The 20,333-nt window shown below is 32.2% G+C and overlaps 3 protein-coding genes across 4 annotated transcripts in view; 2 read left to right on the top strand and 1 right to left on the bottom strand.

Moving 5' to 3' along the window:
- The window catches only part of LOC117168801, a 202,219-nt gene that overhangs the window by 43,259 nt on the left and 138,627 nt on the right, over positions 1 to 20,333 (bottom strand). The window lies entirely within an intron of this gene.
- On the top strand, positions 3,182 to 4,785 carry LOC117170063. The gene is made up of 3 exons (XM_033356585.1): positions 3,182 to 3,262; positions 4,223 to 4,462; positions 4,559 to 4,785. Exons 1-3 carry the CDS (start codon positions 3,205 to 3,207, stop codon positions 4,783 to 4,785), a joined length of 525 nt encoding a protein of 174 aa, XP_033212476.1. The 5' UTR covers positions 3,182 to 3,204.
- LOC117168803 overlaps positions 13,535 to 20,333 on the top strand; it is an 8,184-nt gene continuing 1,385 nt past the window's right edge. The window contains exon 1 of the mRNA XM_033354628.1: positions 13,535 to 13,628. Coding sequence (XP_033210519.1) covers positions 13,571 to 13,628 — 58 coding nt within the window. The 5' untranslated portion in view covers positions 13,535 to 13,570. The remainder of the gene's footprint in view (positions 13,629 to 20,333) is intronic.

Here is a 20,333-nt window from a genome sequence, read left to right as displayed (position 1 = left end):
TTATTACGAGTTTTTAAAAAATTTGGTATCCGTTGGCTTCAGAGTTTGAAAAGTCATCGAAAAACTACTTCCAAAAAATATCTTTTTAATTTCATCAATACATAGTTCATTTTTTTCGATCATTGTGTTTATAAAAATATATTAGTTAAAATTTTACTAGTAGCGTAAAAAAAACTTTATAAATATCAATTTTGTTCTAAAAAATTAGTATGGATTAGCATACTCTCGGTGAAAGACAAATTGTAATAACATTGCACGATGGTTGTACTGATAAGGCAGATGTCGTTGTTACAAATACCCCATCCAATTCTTTATTACGTGGGCAAAGGACTCCTCTCTACCTATTTGAACATTTTATGAAAATAGGAAAAGAGCGATATCGTGATGCTTTCCTAAAACCAATAGCTGGATTACATACTAAATTTCTTCATACTCCAGCCTTCGCCCGTATACAGATCGAACCCGGCCGATATCTTTTAGCTAGTCCTTTCAGCGAGTTTAATCCAGAACAAAATCAATGGAATCTACCCGACGAACACATATTTGTAGTAATGCCAGGAGGCAAGGTCTATAGCGCAGCTTTACAACAACAAAAGTCAAAAAAGAATATCGAAAAGCAAAACAACAAAGATCCTGAAAAACACCGGAAGCAACGAAAGCAATATAATATTGGTGCTTTTTCCATGGGAACGTATCGTTTTAATTAGTTTCCCTAAATTATATGCAAAAGATATATTTTAGATTAAAAAAAAGAAATATTTTAATCTGCAACTTATGTAAATTTAAGCATATAAATAAATAAAGTCATAACTAGCGAATACCATAGTTTTTTTGTTTCAAAAGGACTCGCGCTTCAAATCCGATTAAAGTATGTTTAAAATGCAAAATTTTCTATATTATGGGAAACTGCACAGATTAAATGTATGTTATATTAGTTTGCGAAATGCGCAGACATTACGAACAAGTAAAAGCTTTATTTTTTACACTAATATCCCAATTCTATTCCGGCCTCGGATTTGGTTGGCACGGAATAGAAACTTTTTTTTATTTCAACGCTCAGCACTGCATTATGGAGTCTCTGACCTTGGAAAGGTAGAATATCGGCTTGCACAGAATCGAGGTACGAGTGTAATATTTTTAAATTATTTTACATCGCTCTTAGATAGATAGACAACCGGACTCAAACGGCCTTAAAACTTCGGAAATTAATAAAAACTAGATAAGTTTAAATTCACATTAAATCTAATACAGTACATTTTCGATTATTTATGCATGAGATGTTTTTTATAAAAACTGTTGCTACGCAATCTCAAGATAGATTCGACACCTTTTTACTAAATCCTTATCTACTGGTTGCTGTTATTTTCATTGAAAATCTAGTTACATTTTTCTAATCTGCAAAGCAGATGACAAGTCGGATATATTAATAAATATGATAAACGCAATATAAAGAATATTGGAGAGTATCTTAGTTTATAAACTTTTAATTTTTAGTACAAAAATTCGCTAAAGGAGTAGCAGCATGGGTTTATTTCCGGTAGGTCTTCATGCTCTAAGTTACTTTATGCACTAATACACTCAATTTATTGCGGTGACGCTTGAAGGTAATGAGCAAGTTTTGCAGTTCAAAAGGTTAATCAGATAAGGTTCATCTGAAAACTAGAGGCTTTTGAATATTATGGTAATTCACTAAGATGGTTTGATAGTTATCTGAGCGGCTAGCAGCTGGTTGTGAAGTTCAACGACCTAGACTTATTTTTTTATAATACGAGGGTAGGCTGAAAAGTTTCCGGCCCTCTATTAGTATACATTTGAAAGCCTACTGAACAATAGACCTCGATTGTTTGTGCAAAAATGAAAAAATCAGAGAAGCGTGCAGCCATTAAATATTTCTATTTAAAATTCCTAACACAAGAAACTCATTCCACAATGAAAGACTCTTCTCCAGCATATTCGACGGTCAAACAGTGGACTTCTGAATTTAAGAAATGTCGCACTAGCACTTCTGACGAACCACGTTCAGGTTGCCCCGTTGAGGTCGCAACTCCCGAAATGATCGGAGAAATTCATAAAATGGTGATGGAGGACAGCAGATTAAAGGTAAGTGAGATAGATGAGGCTACTAGGATGTAAACTGAGCGTGTACGCAACATTTTACATGAACATTTGGGTATGGAGAAGCACTGTGTTAGGTGGCTGCTGCGTTTGCTAGCAGGCAATCAAATCTTAACCCAGAAAATTGTTTCGTTCCGATGGCTAAAATCAACGAATTGAAGTTGGAATTGTTTCTCCATCTACCATATTTACCAGATTTGGCCGCCAGTGACTATCATCAGTTCCCTAACCTAAAAAAATGGTTTAGAGGTAAAAAATCTCAGGGCAGCGAGGAAGTCATCAATCTGTAAATGCGTATTTTGAGGAACTTGACGGATCGGTATATAAAAATGGCATCATTGCATTAGAGCACCATTATAAGAAATGTATTATTATTGAGGGAGTTGAGTTATGAAGTGAAAAAAACGATAGAAATTGTTTTTCTTATCAGACCGGAAACTTTTGACCCCGCACTCGTATGCATAGATTTTGTTTTAATGGCAAAAAATTACATGAAGGAATAAATATTTAAATTGATTGAAAACCGACACAAAACATAATAAAATATTAGAAAAAATTTGCACGCGTAAAATACACAAAATACAATACCATATTCAATCGCAAACAGTTGAACCTAAAATATAAGCTTCCGACAGAGAGACAAAAATTATTAAAACATCCGTGATGAGAATGTATTTTGTTGAAGCTAAAAGAACTTGTTTTCGCAACTAACTAATCACAGGTGTGAATCGTTTGTATGGTAATGATGACGTCTATTTATCTTAAAGATTTGGTTACTTAAAAGATAGAGACAATTCTTTTACCTTTTCTATTTACTGTGCACACCATGAAACCTTAATTACATGTACTTTTCAATCATTCTTAAGTTTCTATACTATATGGGAAATAGATTTAACAAAGAAGGAAAATGTTGAAATGTGAAATCAGCAAGCTTTATTCTTCCACTCTATTAATTTTCAAGAACAAATAAAGCATTATTATGTAATAGAGAGGATAAAAGTATATATACTTGTCACTTATCCCGTCAGTTCTTTTACGAACTTCGTCAAACATTTTTTTTTTCTCTGTCACTTTTTCAACTAAGAAAAAATGAGGATTTCTACCGAAGAAGTATTTCTTGCGCTCCTGGGATTCCTGCACTTTAGACGTAAGTGAAATTTAATATAAAAATTACTATACATAAAGAAAATGTGAAATAATTTTGCAAATATGTTTACTTAAGAGCTTGCATTTTGATCAGCCAGAGTGAATTACTGATTTTTGAGATCATAATGATCTGATTCGGGATCATGTGTTGAGTCATTTGTTGAGCTTAGGTAAAAATCAAATTTGTCACTTAAGGGATTTTTTGGTTACCCATAAGAATGACTTAAGGTGATTAAAACTTAAAATTTATAATTGATTGTTATTGTCTGATGAATTCTAAACAATATTATTAAATACGGAATGACTTGCAATATACCATAGCGTTTAAATATTAGATTTGAAAAAAACTGACTTCTTGCCATGTTAAATCAATAAGAAAGTTTATGGTTTATGCGAGACATCTAACTATTAACCAATTTCCCTCAAATTTGGAAACAGAATTCTTCGGTATTTGAATAAAACAGAGTGATGAAAGCGAAGAAATGTGAAAAGTAAAAAATAAAGACCTACAAAATAACAGTTTAACCTAAATTTCCAGAAAAACACATTTCTTTATCTCTACCTAGATTCGACTTGTTGTTTACATGATTACGAAGTACTATTCAGATTCTTAATGTAAACTAACAGAAGGAAACTGATGTGCTCGTATACTAATAAAATTACACGGAGGGAAACAACTGCGATTCAAAAGTAAGCGAAAAGCGATTATAAAAATGAATGATTATCAATAGCATGCATTCTCATTCAGGTTCATTCTCTTCGTTTTTTAGTGAAAAAAAATCCAAAGAAAGTTTACAGTTTCAGTATTGATCGTATGCAAGGTATATAAAACATTTCTTTCTGTAATATTGAAAATTTGACAGTGTATCGATTAATAGGATTTATTAAAAAATATGGTGTCCGTTGGCTTATAAATAGTGCAGGAAAACTTCATAAATGTCAATTTCTTTATAAAAAATAGGTGCAGATGGAATGAATCTCGAAGAGCAAATGGCTCTCTTAGATGGAATGGATCAGGGAGATAACAGGGATCACTATACTCTCGGTGAAAGACGAATTAGGATAATATTGCGGGATGGATGTATGGATGAGGGAGATGTCATTGTTGCACGCGTCACATCCACCTGGTTATTACCTAACCAACCGCATCCTGTCAACATCTTTCCATATTTTATGGTAATGGGGAAAGAGCAATATCGTGGTAATTTCTATAAGCCAACTGCTGGACTACATAATGCTACTCTTCATACTCCAGCTAATGTTCTTATACAGATCCAACCCGGCCGATATTTTTCAGCTGGCCCCTTTGCAGAGTTTCATGTACATGAGCGACAATGGCTTCTACCCGACAACCACATATTTGTAGCAATGCCAGCAGACAAGGTGTATAGCGCACTTTTAGAACCCCAAGGGTCCAAAAAAGACATCAAAAAGCATAACAGTAATTACCCTGGAAAACCCCCGAAGCGAGGAAAGCAATCTCAACTTGATTCTTATCTCCAGGGAAAGTATGGTTTTCATTAGTTTCTCTAATTTATATACAAAAGATGTCCTATAAATGTCGATATATCTTAAGCTACAAATGATGTACATCCAAGCATATAAATAAATAAAGTATTTCTAAAATTTTAAAATCTTCTATATCATGGCAAACTCTATCATATATTAAATGTATGTTATATTAATTCCCGAAATGTTCCCCGTGTAGAAATTATACCCGGGTTCGGGCCGGATTCCGGCAGGGTTGCCCTGCTTGTATCCGGAATCTGGTCAGTCTGCCCGGTCGCATTCTGGTTGGTTTCGTCAGGCTGCGCTGGTCGGATCCGGGCCGGGTGTACCCAGTCGGCTACCGGCCGGGTTACCCGATCGGATCCCGGATAGAATTAGGGTAACCCGGTCAGAATCCGACCGGTTTTTGATTGGGGTCCTCGATCGCGTATTACTGGAGGCTTTTTACCACCGCGAACATATTCTACCAACTGGCAGAGATAAGACTATTTTTACACGAGTCAGATATTACAAAAAAGTTTAAGCTTTATTGCGTACAGTGGTGCCCTAATTCTGTGCCGGCCTTGGGCCTTGTGGACACAGAATAGAAACTGTTTTGTATTTCAATACTCAGGATCGCATTGCGGAGTCTCTGATCTTGGAAAAGTATGGTACAGTTCACATAATCGGGGTATGAGTGTATGTTTTTTTTTCTTTACTTTACATACATCTTAAGTAAACAGACAACCCGACTCATGCGGCCTCAAAACGTCGAGGATAAATAAAAAGTAGGTAAGTCTAAATTCTAATTAAATCTAATACATTCCACCATAAATGATGAGAAGATAAACATTCAAATTTCAGTGACAAGCTGCTGATGCTGTCAAAAACATTCTCATCGTGACACTTGCGTTACGCGCTCGATTTTTATCAAATATTTTTAAATGTATATTTTCAGAATTTCCTTACAATAAAAAAACTTCAAGCCTTTCTTCAGACATTCTTCCCTTTCTCGCGTTTTTATGCTAAAAATAGGACTTTTGCTTTCATATTATGTTTGATAAATAAAAACAAAACATCCTGCAAGACTTCTTTTAGATTATTTATTTATATCTTGAGTCTGTTGATATGATATTGGTATTTTCGATTTTTGTATATAAATTTCAATAAATAAATTAAAAATGGGTTATGTCCAAAAATGGTTTAAAGAAATAAAAAAAGAAAGAAATAGAAATAGTATTTTCGACAAAATAAAACCAACATAGCAAGTCCTATACTAAGGAATAGTTAAAAGAAATGTTGTATGACTTTTTAAAAGCTATAATTGCTCTTCAAGACTTATTCTCGTATTTTTAGTAGTTTGGTTCAAAATTTAAATGTTGGATTCTTCTATAGTATTTTCAATAAATAAAACTAAAATAAAAAGTACTATAAAAAAATGGTTAGAACAAATTTTGTAGGACTTTCTGAAAGTTATAATTGTTTTTCCAAATTTTTTCACACATTTCACATCGTTTGGCTCAAAATTGGAATTTTATATTTTTTCGTAGTATTTTTAATAAATAAAACAAAAATTACCTACTAAAACCTACTGAAAAATAACGTAGGTATAATAAACCCAGTAGAAAAAATCTTAGAGTATCTTAGTTAATAAACTTTTAATTTGACATAAAAATTCTATAATCGAGTAACAGCATGGGTTTATTTCCGGTAGGTCTTCTTACACTTATCTTACTTTATACACTCAATTTATTGCGGAGGCACTTGAAGGTAATCAGTAATGCTTTCTACACGGTTAATTACATAAGGTTGATCCGAAAACTTGATGCTTCTGGATTTCATGGTAATTAACTAAAATGGTTTATTAGTTATCTGAGCGGTTAGCAGCTATCTGAAAAGTTCAACAACCTATACTTATTTTTTAATAAGATGCACAGCTTTTGTTTAACATTAGCATTTAACATTAAAACATAACATTTAAATTTTTGGAAAAACGACGCATGTCACATTGTGCAAAATTTCTTGATACTAGTCAATGCCTAATATATTATTAAACATGAGTTCTGCTTCACATTTGAGCAATTTAAAATTGGAAAACCCAAAACTGACTTTTTTAAACTTATTTCTCAAAAATTAAACTATGTTAGAATTTCGAAAAACAAAATTTTAATTCGGAATCGTAGAAAGATAATAAACATTATTCATAAGTGCATCAGTGTGGATAATGTGGATGATGTGCTTGAAGAAATTCTTATTTTCGTAATATCAACATATTTATGGATGTAAATTTTTTTATGTTTAGGACATCTTAAGTTTCTCCACGTATTCTTACAGCTTTGTATTTCCTGACCAATTAAAAAATGTTCTGTATGTCTTAGCAGAGACAACGTTGGATCGACGAAAATTTATTCATGTATAAGTATCTCCTCTTCTATGTAGTAGCATTAATATATATGTTATTTAAAAAACAATGCCAATTAAAAAAGTGTAAAAAACACTACGAATTGTTTGTTGGCGTTTCGTAAACATTGCAGTTCACATCTTCAGGGCTAACCTGAAACTGAGGTATCAGGTCATGTTGTTCTTAGGTATCCTCTCTACGATGCCTGTGATTGGCCAGAGCGCCCCACCGTGGGGACTGGTCGCACTTGATTGGCCAATCAAGTCTTTTTTTTAAATCCGGGAGAACGGAAAGCCAAATCGGATTGGTATCATATCCATTTTCCCTATTGATGTTATTACGGTGTTTTAAGATTTCGATTGCTTCTCTATATTTTCTTGGAAATTTCTTATGTGTTTCTGCAATGACTGTTGTTTCATCAAATAAAATGTTATGTCCTCTTTTCGATATGATGTTCAGCTAGTGCTGATTGCGTCAAATGTTTTAGCCTGACTTTACTCTCATGTTCCTTGATACGTTGGCTCACGGCTCTCCCGGTTTCTCCAATATAGACTTTGCCACACGAACAAGGGATTTTATATATTCCTGGATCACTGAGGGGTGCCTTTTTATCTTTAGGGTTATTTAGTAGTTGTCTTATTTTCGCAGGTGGTTTAAATATGGTTTGGATGTTGTGTTTCTTGAGAATTCTTCCTATTTGTTCTGTGACACCTTGGATGTAGGGTAGGGTGGTGGTCATTTTTCTCTCTCTTTCATTCGTAGGTTGTGTTGACTTGCTTTTTTGAGTGTGTTTTCTTATTGCTTTATCGATTTGTTTGTGTGTGTAATCGTTCTGTATTAGGATTTGTTTAACGTTTTGTCATTCCTTTTGTAAGTTATCTTTATCTATCATAGAGGCAGCTCTGTATACAAGGGAGTTGATGACCGATTGTTTTTGAGATGGGTGATGGTGGGAGGAGGCATATAGGTATCTGTTTGTATGCATGGGTTTTCTATAAACTTCATATCCTAATGTGTTATCATACTTTTTGTAAACTAATACGTCCAAGAAAGGCAATTTTCCATTTTGTTCTATTTTCATGGCGAACTGGATATTAGGATGTAATTGTTTGATAAAATCGAGAAACTTATTTAGTTCATCTCGTCCATGTCGCCAGATGACAAATGTGTCATCAGCGTAACGGAACCAGAATTCTGGTTTAAGTTTGGCTTGGTTGAAGATTTTAGTTTCTAGATGTTCCATAAAGACATTGGCTATTACAGGCGAGATTAAAGATCCCATTGCTGCTCCTGAGGTTTGTTCGTAGAATTGGTTATTGAACGAGAAGTAAGTATTATTGACACAGTGTTCTATCAACGGTACGAGCTCTAAAGGGATTTTGTGAAAGATTTAATAATGTCAATTGTATCCGAGATTGGTACTTTTTAAAAGAAATACTATGTCGAAACTCACTATGATGTCTTGGGATTGAATGTGAATCTGTTGTATCTTTTTAATAAAGTCAAATGAGTTTTGGACGTGAGTGATTGAATTTCCTGCAAAAGGATTTGATTTTGCAGCGAGGAAGCGTGTTAGGTTGTAAGTTGGTGAGTTTATTGCGCTGACGATCGATCTGAGTGGAATGTTCTCTTTGTGGATTTTTGAGAGCCCGTAAAGTCTTGGAGAGATGGGATTAGTAGGCATTCAGTTAGATATTGTTTGGCTGTCAAGTTTAGAGTCTTTGAGAAGAGTTTTTGTTTTACTGACTACTGTTTTCGTTGGGTCCTTTTTAAGTTTTTTGTATGTATCGTCAGTTAGAAGGTCCATGATTTTGTTGTTATAGTCTTCTTTATTCAATATTACTGTTGTGTTGCCTTTGTCCGCGGGTAATATTATAATATCTTTATGTTGATTGAGTTCTTTCATTCCGTTTTGTTTTCTGTTTTGTTAAGTTTGTGGAGGGAACTTGAGCTTGGCGTAAAATGTTGGCTGTCCTACGTCGTATGTTATTCGCTTTTTCGGGTGGAAGGGTATATATTGTGGATTCTAAATAGCTGATTATTTCTTCTTTTGGGATTTTCGATGGAGCTACAGCAAAATTATGTCCTTTTGATAAGGGTGAAATCATTTCGTTGTTGAGAGGGTGGTCAGAAATGTTTTTTACAGTATTTTTTAGTTAAGTTTGCTTCACTGGAAGTAATTTGTCAAATTTTGTTTTTGGGTGGAAAGCTCTTTAATCCGTTGGGACTGGTCAAACGATATGCGGTCCAATGTGGACCAAATGTCAAATTTGAGGGTATTTGATAGAAAAAGGTGAAAGATTTAATAGTATTTTAGAGGTAGTGTGCAACAGAAATTTGGTATGCTGTATTCTTTCCTTCACGAGGAGCAAACTTGTACTATGCAGAATCGATTTGGATTTAGATGTTCTCAAATTATTTTTCAGTTGTAAGAATTTTGGGACGATTTTGTTGTCCCTGCACCATTTCAAAAAAGCTAAGTATGTTAGTAGCTTGCCTTGAGAAATCCTGACATTACTACAGGTGTTGGTTTTTAGTAAGAATACTCTCTCCGTAGAGTTCCTTAATAATAGATTTTATGCTTTCACGATAATTCATTTTGATAAAAAGAGATATTTCTGGTTTCACACGAGTGAAACCCGAAATATCTCTTTTTTATCAAAATGAATCATCGTGAAAGCATGAAATCTATAATTAAAAAAGTCATACGCTAACTCATCAACAAAAAATTTTCGCCAAATTTTAGTGAAATTGATCAATATTGAGGGGCCGTGCCACTATTAGTAATTCTTAACTAACTTTAAATTATTTAAATAAATTTCATTTGATTAAACATTGGCTTTTTCAGGTAAGTCACAAACTGAACGTATTGTCTAGACGTTATGGGCACTTCAATCAATGATAACAATAGAATACTTTTTTTAAATAATGTTATGAGGAACTCGCAGTAAATTTTCAATTATTTTTATGTAAGATATTTCCCATCGAAAAAATCTGACATAAAAGTTAAGTTAGAATTCAAAATTTTTCCGTTAAACACATTAATTAAAGATAAAAACTTTTTTTATTTAACGATGTTTCTTAATTTATGAAAGTAATTATATACAATTAATTGTTTATGATATTTTTTGTTATAAAAGATTGAAGAATAAGAAAAATAAGGAAATTAAATTTTTTAGACGACTATACGGGAAGCTTTTCTATTAGTCTGATTTCTTTCACAGATGGATAAAATTGAAGATCTTAAAATGTATGTGTGTACGAAAAAATAAAATTTCCCATGTGTTACTGTTGTTTTTTGTTTTTGTTTTTAAAGATTAGAAAGTAAGAAAAATAAAGAAATTTCTTTTGTGAGATAATATCCTGAAAGTTGTAATTCTAGTCCGATATATTCAGGGTTTGTTCAAATTTAATGCCTAGAAATTTATCGATGTGCATTACAAAATAAAATTTGATATATTAAAGAATTATCCTCTTTTTATTTCAATTGGCCGAAACAGAATAATCGGAAAATTTTGTTTTTCAACGCACTAGGCCTAGGTCTAATCTGTATATACTTATATCATTCTCAATGAAAATCTAGGCAATTGGGTATAAAAAATTACACAGCCACACACAAAAAAGTGTGCGGATCTGGTAACAAGACACACGTAAACCTATGGATTTTGGGGCGCTGAATTGAAATTCGGTATCAAAAATCACCCATCACGTCATGGTTGAACCATAACCTCAAAAATGACGAAAAGTCATGCACTGAGGCAAATAAATTTCAAAATAATGCCAGTGATGCAAATTTTCACTTCAAAAACATGTCGACAACTGTGAAGGATCAACCCTAGCCTGATATCAACTTATTTAACATAACTTTACACAACAGAACCTGACCTCACCTAACCTGAATTAACGAAAAGTTATTGAACTACACGCAAAGCTCTGGAAGCATATTTTCCCAGTAACAAACATGTGCTACCCCGAATGGGTCAACTCGAGCCTAACCTAGAAATAAATCTAACCTAGCCTAACCTAACCTAACCTAACCTCAGGAAACACAATTAAACTGATTGTGTTGTCCCGTTGTGTTTGCGGTAGCGTTTGAATCAGCTCATGCTTAACATGCAAAGAGGTCAAACCTATCCTAACTTTAAAAAAACCTAACCTAACCTAACTTAACTTCACGTAACACAATTGAATTCATTTTGTTGTCCCGTTGTGTTTGCGGTACCGTTTTATTTAGCTTCGGCTTAACCTCCATAGAGGTGTAACTTATCCTAACCTAACAAAACCTGACCTAACCTAACCTAGCCGAATGAAATTCAACCACACATGTAGCTATGTAAGCGTACGGTACTCAATCTTAAATGTGTGCTATATATAATAGGTTAACTCGATCTTAACCTACAAATGAATCTAACTTAACAGAACCTAACGAAATTTTACTTAACGCAGCACAACTTAACTTAAGTGTTCCCGTTGTAACACAATAAAATTCATTTCATTGTACTACAGGTGGTTAAAAAGATTCATTTGTAGGTGAAGATCGAGTTAACCTATTAAATATAGCACACATTTAGGACTGAGAACCGTACGCTTACATAGCTACACGTGTGTTTGAATTTCATTCGGCTAGGTTAGGTTAGGTCAGGTTTTGTTAGGTTCGGATAGGTTAAACCTCTATGTAGGATAAGCCGAAGCTGAATGAAACGGTACCGCAAACACAACGGGACAACACAATGAGTTTAATTGTGTTACGTGAAGTTAAGTTAGGTTAGGTTAGGTCAGGTCAGGTTTTTTTACGTTAGGATAAGTTTGACCTCTTTGCAGGTTAAGCCCAAGCTGATTCAAACGGTACCGCAAACACAACGGGACAACACAATCAGTTTAATTGTGTTTCCTGAGGTTAGGTTAGGTTAGGCTAGGTTAGATTTATTTCTAGGTTAGGCTCGAGTTGACCCATTCGATGTAGCACACATTTGCTACTGGGAAAATATGCTTCCAGAGCTTTACGTGTAGTTCAATAAATTTCTGTTAATTCAGGTTAGATGAGGTCAGGTTCTGTTGGGTAAAGTCATGTTAAATAAGTTGATATCAGGCAAGGGTTGATTCTTCACAGTTGTCGACATGTTTTTGAAGTGAAAATTTGCATCACTGGCATTATTTTGAAAATTATTTGCCTCCGTGCATGATTTTTCGTCATTTTTGAAGTTATGGTTCAACCATGACGTGATGGGTGATTTTTGATACCGAATTTCAATTCAGCGTCCCAAAATCCATAGGAATACGTGTGTCTTATTACCAGATCCGCACACTTTTCTTTGTGTGGCTGTGTTATCGATAGATAGATATAATAAACGCAATAGACAAAATCTTGCAGAGTATCTAATTTTACAAACTTTTAATTTTTAGTATGAAAATTTGATAATACTGGAGAAGCAGCATGAGTTTATTTCTGGTAGGACTTCATGCGCTAATTTAATTTATACACTCATACACTCAATTTATTGCGGAGGCACTTGAAGGTAATGAGCAAGTTGATGCAATTTACACGAACTTCCTCATTCTTTTAAAAAGGTTAATAACATAAGGCTGATCCCAAAACTAGAGGCTTTTTTGGATTCCATGTTAATTTACTAAAATGGTTTAATAGTTATCTGAACGGTTGGCGCCTGACTATGAAGTTAAAGGACCTATACTTATTTTTTTATAAAATGTATAGATTTTGATAGAATGAGAAAAATCATATTGAGAAATTAACATTTACATTTTTTAAAAACGACAAAAGACATCATAAAATAATAAAAGAAAAAATTGCTCGCATAAAATAACACAAGCTATAATACAATACTTAATAGCAAATATTTTCACCTTAAAAAATAAGCCTCGGGCAGAGGAACAGGAATTATAAATTTAATATAATATAATTCAAGATAATATAAAAAATTGTTGCATTTTGCACAAAATTTAGTCGAGCGTGAGACACGTGACGAGAATATTTTTTGTTGAAGCTGAAAGAACTTGTTTTCGCAACTAACTAATCCCAGATATGAATCGTTTGTATTGTAATGGTGACTTGTACATTTTTCATCTTTGCTTAAAGATTTGCTTAATTAAAAGATAGAGACAATTCTTTTACTTTTTCTACTTACTGTCTACACCACGAAACCTTAATTACATGAACTTTTTAATCATTCTGAAGTTTCTGTGCTATCTGGGAAACAGATTTGATAAATAAGGAAAATTTTGAAATGTGATATCAACAAGCTTCATTCTTCCACTCGATTCATTTTCAAGAATAAATGAAGAATTATTAAGTTAAAGAAGGGATAAAAGTATATATACCAGTCACTTATCGCGTCAGTTCTTTTACGAACGTCGTGAAAAATTAGATTTTTTTTCTCTGTAATTTTTTTTACTTTCAAAAAAATGAGGATTTCTACTGAAAAAGTATTTCTTGTACTCCTAGGATTCCTGCACTTTAAACGCAAGTGAAATATATTATTAAAATTAATATACATGATTAACATACCATAAGTTTTTGCAAATATGTTTACTTAAAAGCTTACAGTTACAATATTGTTAATTCTCAAAGTTTGCAGCTTCAACATTGAAGTATTTTGATTGATACAACGTTATATCTGATAAGGAATCAAAATGTTTGAAAATATATTCGAATTATCTACTATTACAGAATTTTCCGTGAGACTAAGTTTCTTCCAGCTCCTCAAGGGCTAATATTAGAGAAAATTCCTTAATACTAAACAATGCATATTATATTATCAACTATGAATTCTGGATCACATTGTGCAATTAAAAATTAGACACCGCAAAACTGATTTATTTCGAACTTAATCCTCAAATATTAAACTACTTTGGAATTTTACAAACAAAACTTTAAATTTGCAATCGCAGAAAGATAATAAACATTATTCATACGTGCATTAATTTGTATAAAAAATTATGAAAATCCAATACAAATATATGTAAGACAATAATGCATGAAGATCCTGAAAAGTACAATTAATTCGCAATCGAGTAATAATCACCTCGGTTTTACGTGTTAGAATATATTTGTTTGAAAAAATTGTCGTTTCTCTAATTTCAACATACTTATGCATTGAAATTTTTTACGTTTAAGTATAAACAGCATCTCCACATATTTCTACTGCTTTGTATTTGCTAACTAATAGGAAATAACGCATGTATTGTAATAGACGCCTGCATTTCAAATTGTCTATATGCTTTAGCAGAGATAACGTTGGATCAACGAAAATTTTATTAATGTACAAGCACATTTTCTTCTATATGGTAGTATTAGTAAATATGGTATTGAAAAAACAATGTCATCTAATAAAGTCATGTTGAAATTTTTTTAAATTCAAACAAATTTGAACGAAAATGGTTAATATTTAGAAGTCGCGCAAAAACCCTGATGATTCCCATTAGCGTAACCTGGGAAAAGGTCAGCTTTTTGTTAATCTAATATTTAAACGCGGTAATACATATGTTACAAATAATTCCGCATTTCAGTGTATTGTTCAAACTTCGACAGAGAATAAGGAAGTAATCATGAATTTTAAGGGCAAATGACTTTATTCCATTGTTATAGGTCCCCAAAGAAAATACCATACGCGACAAATTTGAATTTCACATAATGTCATGCTTGATAATATCTTTTTCAAAATTTTTATTCATAAAATTACACAATTCGACACAATTTTAACACCATTTAATTTCTATTAAATATATTATGAATACAATCTTAAAATTATGTAAGCAAGTTAGCTCGTTCTTAAACAGCGTTTATAAACCGTAATATAAAATGAAATTGAGAATTTTCACTCACGTGGTTTTTTTTGGGTATCCTGTACATGAGCGACAAGGGCTTCTACCCGACAACCACATTTTTGTAGCAATGCCAGCAGACAAGGTGTACAGCGCACTTTTAACACCCGAAGGGTTAAAAAAGGATGGCAAAAAGTATAACAGTAAATATCCTGAAAACCCCCCGAAGAAAGGAAAGCTATCTCGTCTTCGTACTTTTCTCTGGGGAACATCTCGTTCTGATTAGTTTCTCTAATTTATGTGCAAAATATGTCTAACAAATGTTGATATATCTTAATCTAAAACTTATGTGCATTCAAGCATATAAATAAATAACTCATAACTTGCCAATATCACATTACTTTTTTTAATGCACTCGCGCTTTGAATCCGATTAAAGTATTTATAATATTCAAAATCTTCTATATTATGGTCAACTCTAGCATATATTAAATATATGTTATGCTAATTTTCAAAATGTTTCGATGTTGTGAAAATGTATAAGTTTTATTTTTCACACTCGCACCCCAATACTGTGCCTTTAAAAATTATGGTGCAGTAGCGCTCAGAGTCGCGATGCAAACAAATTCACATATGGCACGGACTTTTCGAGCATATAGCCCGTCAAGGGTCGCTCGTGTGTAGGAGGGGGAGCACTCAAGCGTGAAGCCGGCACAACATCGGCGTGCACATAATCGGGGTATGAGTGCATTATTTTTTCTCTACTTTATTTCCATCTTAGACAGACAGACAGACAGACAACCCAACTTAAGCGCCCTCAAAACGTCGAGAATGAATAAAAACTAGGTAAGGACGGCTTATTTTTCCGTGAAAAAATTCTTTACAACTCTATCTGTTTCTAATTTTAAAAATAACAGCACTGTAAAAAATATTGCTGAAAACTACATTTCATTCTGTAACTTTTTCCTATGATTGTTGTGTGAAAATTACACGTTTCTTGTAAATTGACAGTGATTGTTAAAGGAATTTTACCATAAATGAATGAAATTTACAATGAACGTGTAATTTGCCCACAACAATCATAGGACATAAAAATACCAGTGATTTTTGTGGGAATTTTACAGTAAAGTGTAACAAGATTGTGCCAAATTCTAGCAGCATTCAGATATGTTTCAAAATTGAAATCGTGGTTTGTGCTGGGTTGAGCGCATCACAGAGGCGAAGCGCAATGTTTTTTACTTAAATAAATTTGTTTGCATGTTTAGCATGCTTGCGAAAAAAAAAATAATTTTGAAGGTTACGGCTGTTTCTACAGCAGTTGATATAAATTAGGATGCGCCTATTTCGCCCACTGATCATAACCTTATAAGTTTGATGCGTATTTGTTTTGTAACAGCAAACCAAACAAAAAGTTAAATTTTTCTGCCAAATGAAAACATGACTCCTTTTATTTATGTATCTTATTATTCTTGCGATTCGATTTAATTAAAACATACATTCAGCGATTGAAAATACCGGACTTGTCATTGCGTACACTGTTAAAATTAATATTAAATTTAATATACCCACGTGTGTTAAAATTAATACATGAAGTATATGAAATCGCCATTAAGAGCGCGTATATTAAATTTCATATACATTCATGTTAATCACTCACAAGAAAAATCATATAATTTCATTTTTCACAAATTTAAAATGATTTTAGCTGTAATTTCCGATTCTAAATAATAAAACATGATACATTCTTCCTGTTAAACAAAAATAAAATTGGATTATAAGTCGAAAAGTTCAATTGAGCAAATAAATAACAGACTTAACCAACAATTAATTGTATTCCCCTTAAATTTCAACCATTTAGAGCAAAATTAGGAAAAATTTTACCTACACATTGCACTTTCATTATAAATAACAACTGGGTCTACGAATTCTAGATTATTAATTTCATTGAGAATATTTGACAAGATTTAAAGAAATGAAAGCAAGTTGAGTTTTCACGCACATTGCTATACTAACCTGTGTATTAAATTTAATACACATGTATATTAAATTCACTACACCAATGTATGTTAAATTTCAGTAGCGGCAGTGCATATTTGCTTCACACACATGTATATTAAACCTCATACAGATTTTTCTACCAGTGTATACGCAAACTTTTACATGCGGCGTTTTGCAGCGTCACTGTAATTTCACAAGGCAAATGTAAAATTTCATTCTTCCAAAACTGCTTTTCACGATCTGTGTGCGATTTTACACTATCGTGTTATTTCTAACTAATTTTGGTAAATTTCCCATAGTAATCACTGGTATTTTTATGTCCTATGATCTTTGTGGTAAAATTGCATGAAACTTTTTACAGTGTACTTAATCTTAAAATATAATTATTTGTTTAAAAAAAATTTTCTTACGAAAAATAGTTCTACCGATTTAGAACCATTAAAGAAGCCAGAGAAGCCGTAGCAAAATTTACTTTCAAATTTTGAAACTGTAGAGTTGTAGAGAGAGTTTTCCTGGAAAAAATGTTTTTTATTTTGAATTACATTAGTTATAATATCTTGATCCTTAAACTCATAGAAAAAATATTTTTTAGATATCTGACTTTTGGCACGAAAACTACCTTAACCCACTCTTATGGGCCCCGAAAGGAAACCACATAAGTGAGAAATGGGAATTTTACGTAATATTGCGGTTTATAAACACTTTTTGAAAGTTTTTTTTCCATAAATAATCGTTAATTAGTTACGCAAGATTACCCAGCCGTTTTGAGCTATCTTTAAATTGTTTGAACAATTTTCATTTGTTTATGCATACGCTGTTTTCAAGTAAGTAGCAAACTGAATGTGCTGTCTAGACGTTATGAATACTTCAATCAATGATAATAATAAATTAATTAATTTAAATAATGTTACAAGTATTAAAATAATACTTTCTTGCTCAGTTATATGCTTTACCTTAGAACGAAGAAAACCATTGTATCTCACTAAATTTTCGACCGAAATTAAAATTTTTAAATACTATATTGTTTTCTATAAGAATACTTGATTATGTTTCTACAAATTTAAATTTTCACACAATTTAATTTCATTCAAACTCCAAATTTACGATTGATTCTTATTGTCTAATGAATTCTGAACAATATTTTGAAATACTGAATGACTTCCAACATATCATTGTGTTTAAATATTCGATTTACAAAAAGCTTACTTTTGTCCATGTTAAGTCAATAAGAACTTTCATGGTTTTTGCGAGACCCTTAAATATAAAGCAATTTCGTTCAAATTTTGAAAAAAAGAAAAAAAAAGTTTTTTTGGGTATTCGAACAAAACCGATTCATCAGGGCGAAGAAATTCGAAAAGTGAAAGATAAAGGATACCCTAATGCTAACAGTTTAAACAACGCGAAAAGCGAGAATAAAAATACATTATTTTCAATCAGGTCAGTTTTCGCATTTCTCGTACGCAAATTATATAAAACATTTCTTTCTATAAAGTTAACAATATGACAATGTATGTGCATTTTACTAAAATCATTATACAAAAACTTTTTTTGAATTTACTGGAATTACTAAATTACTACTGAAATTAACGTAAATTGTCTGGAACTTTATAAGATCCTCTTGTAATAAAAATCAAAAGTTCGGACCTGAAACGTTTACGAATTCAAAGTCTTTTGGAATTATCTAGAATTATTAAAAAATGGCGTATCCGATTTTGTAACATTTATTCAAAAAACTATGCCACCAAACACTACCAGAAAATTACCACTAAATTACAAAATTGTATAAAATAAGTATTTCATTTTTAGGGTATTTCTTTATGTAGTGACGTAGTTTATGGACATAACCATAAACTATGATTGACAGACAATTAAAAATAACTGTCAATAAAATACAGTTGGAAGCAACTGAACGGGTACTTCAGTGGATTTTCAACTTCTGCAAATCACGAAAAACAAAATCGTCTCAAAAGATGGATGACACACTCCACCATACTCGAAATGAGAAAGAATAAGTCTCAAAATGAGAAATTTTCCCTAAATTCTCAAAATGAGCCTGCGAAGCTCATTTTTGTTGCAAATTTGTGTGTGTGTAGATCTTCTTGCTCTAATCATACTTTATACCCTCGATTTATTTTGGAGGCGATTGAAGTTAGTAAGCAAGTTGATGCTATTTACAATGACTACTTTTATTCTTACGATAAGGTTAATTACATGAGATTGATCAAGAAACTAAAGGCTTTTGGATTTCATGGTAACCCAATAGAATGGTATAATTGTTAATTGACCGCGTTTAGCATACGGCTGTGGAGTTCAACGACCTATACTAATTTTACTATAGGATGACTAGATTAGTTCACCTATGACGTGAGTCCCGGATAATAGTACAAAAATGATTCAAACATACATTTAAAACAATAACATTCAACATAATATGGAAAATGTTTCGATTCAACAAAGTAAAATTGACACTTAATAAATTACGGACGCGAATCGTTCATGCTTTCATTTTAAAAAATCTATGCATAAAAGTAGAAATGGCGGCTTCAATTTTTTAAAATTATCTTACATCATTATAAATGAGACAGCAACTTAGAAAATAAAGACCATTTTTTTTACTTTTTATATTTACTGCCTATACCACGCAACCTTGAACACATGTGTGATAGAGGGGATAAAATTAGATATAGTAGTCATTTATCGCGTCGCAGTTCTTTTACGAAGTTTGTGAGAAATTAGATTTCTTTTATCTGTCATTTCTTCAACTCAGAAGAAATGGGGGATTTCTACTGAAAAAGTACTCCTTGCGTTTATGGGATTTCTGTACTTTAGACGTAAGTCTAATATAATATTAAAATTAATATACATGATCAACATGCGATTTATGTTTGTAAGCATGTTTACTTAAGAGATCACAATTCCATTATTGTTAGATCTCAAAGTGTAATTTTTTGTAATGATCAATATTATTCAGATATCTTTATTGGTGCCAATTTTTTTACGTCAAGAGATCTGAAGTGTCTAAATATTTTTATAGCTTTTCATTTGCGGGCTTATAGAATGTAACGTATTGTAGTGTATAGTAGTATTAGTACATAATTATGTTATTGAACTACGCCATTGAACAAAGTAGTATACCAACATATGCTCATAGTTTACACAATGATTTCAGAGAAACACATTTGTTTATCTCTACCAAAGCCTATATTCTTGTTTACATGATAAAAACCTGCTATGTAGATTTCCGATTTAAGCTAATATGAAGAAAATGATATAATCTTATACTCATAAACTTATAATGCCAGAAATAATTGCAGAATTGTTTTTCCTAAACATATAGTTAGTTATAGCATTATAGCATTATAGTTATAGCATTAGTTATAGCATTACTTACAGTTTCAGCATTGATC

This window comes from Belonocnema kinseyi, chromosome 3 (genome assembly GCF_010883055.1).
Source record: "Belonocnema kinseyi isolate 2016_QV_RU_SX_M_011 chromosome 3, B_treatae_v1, whole genome shotgun sequence".
NCBI lineage: Eukaryota > Metazoa > Arthropoda > Insecta > Hymenoptera > Cynipidae > Belonocnema > Belonocnema kinseyi.
This window is presented reverse-complemented; position numbering and strand designations above follow the sequence as displayed.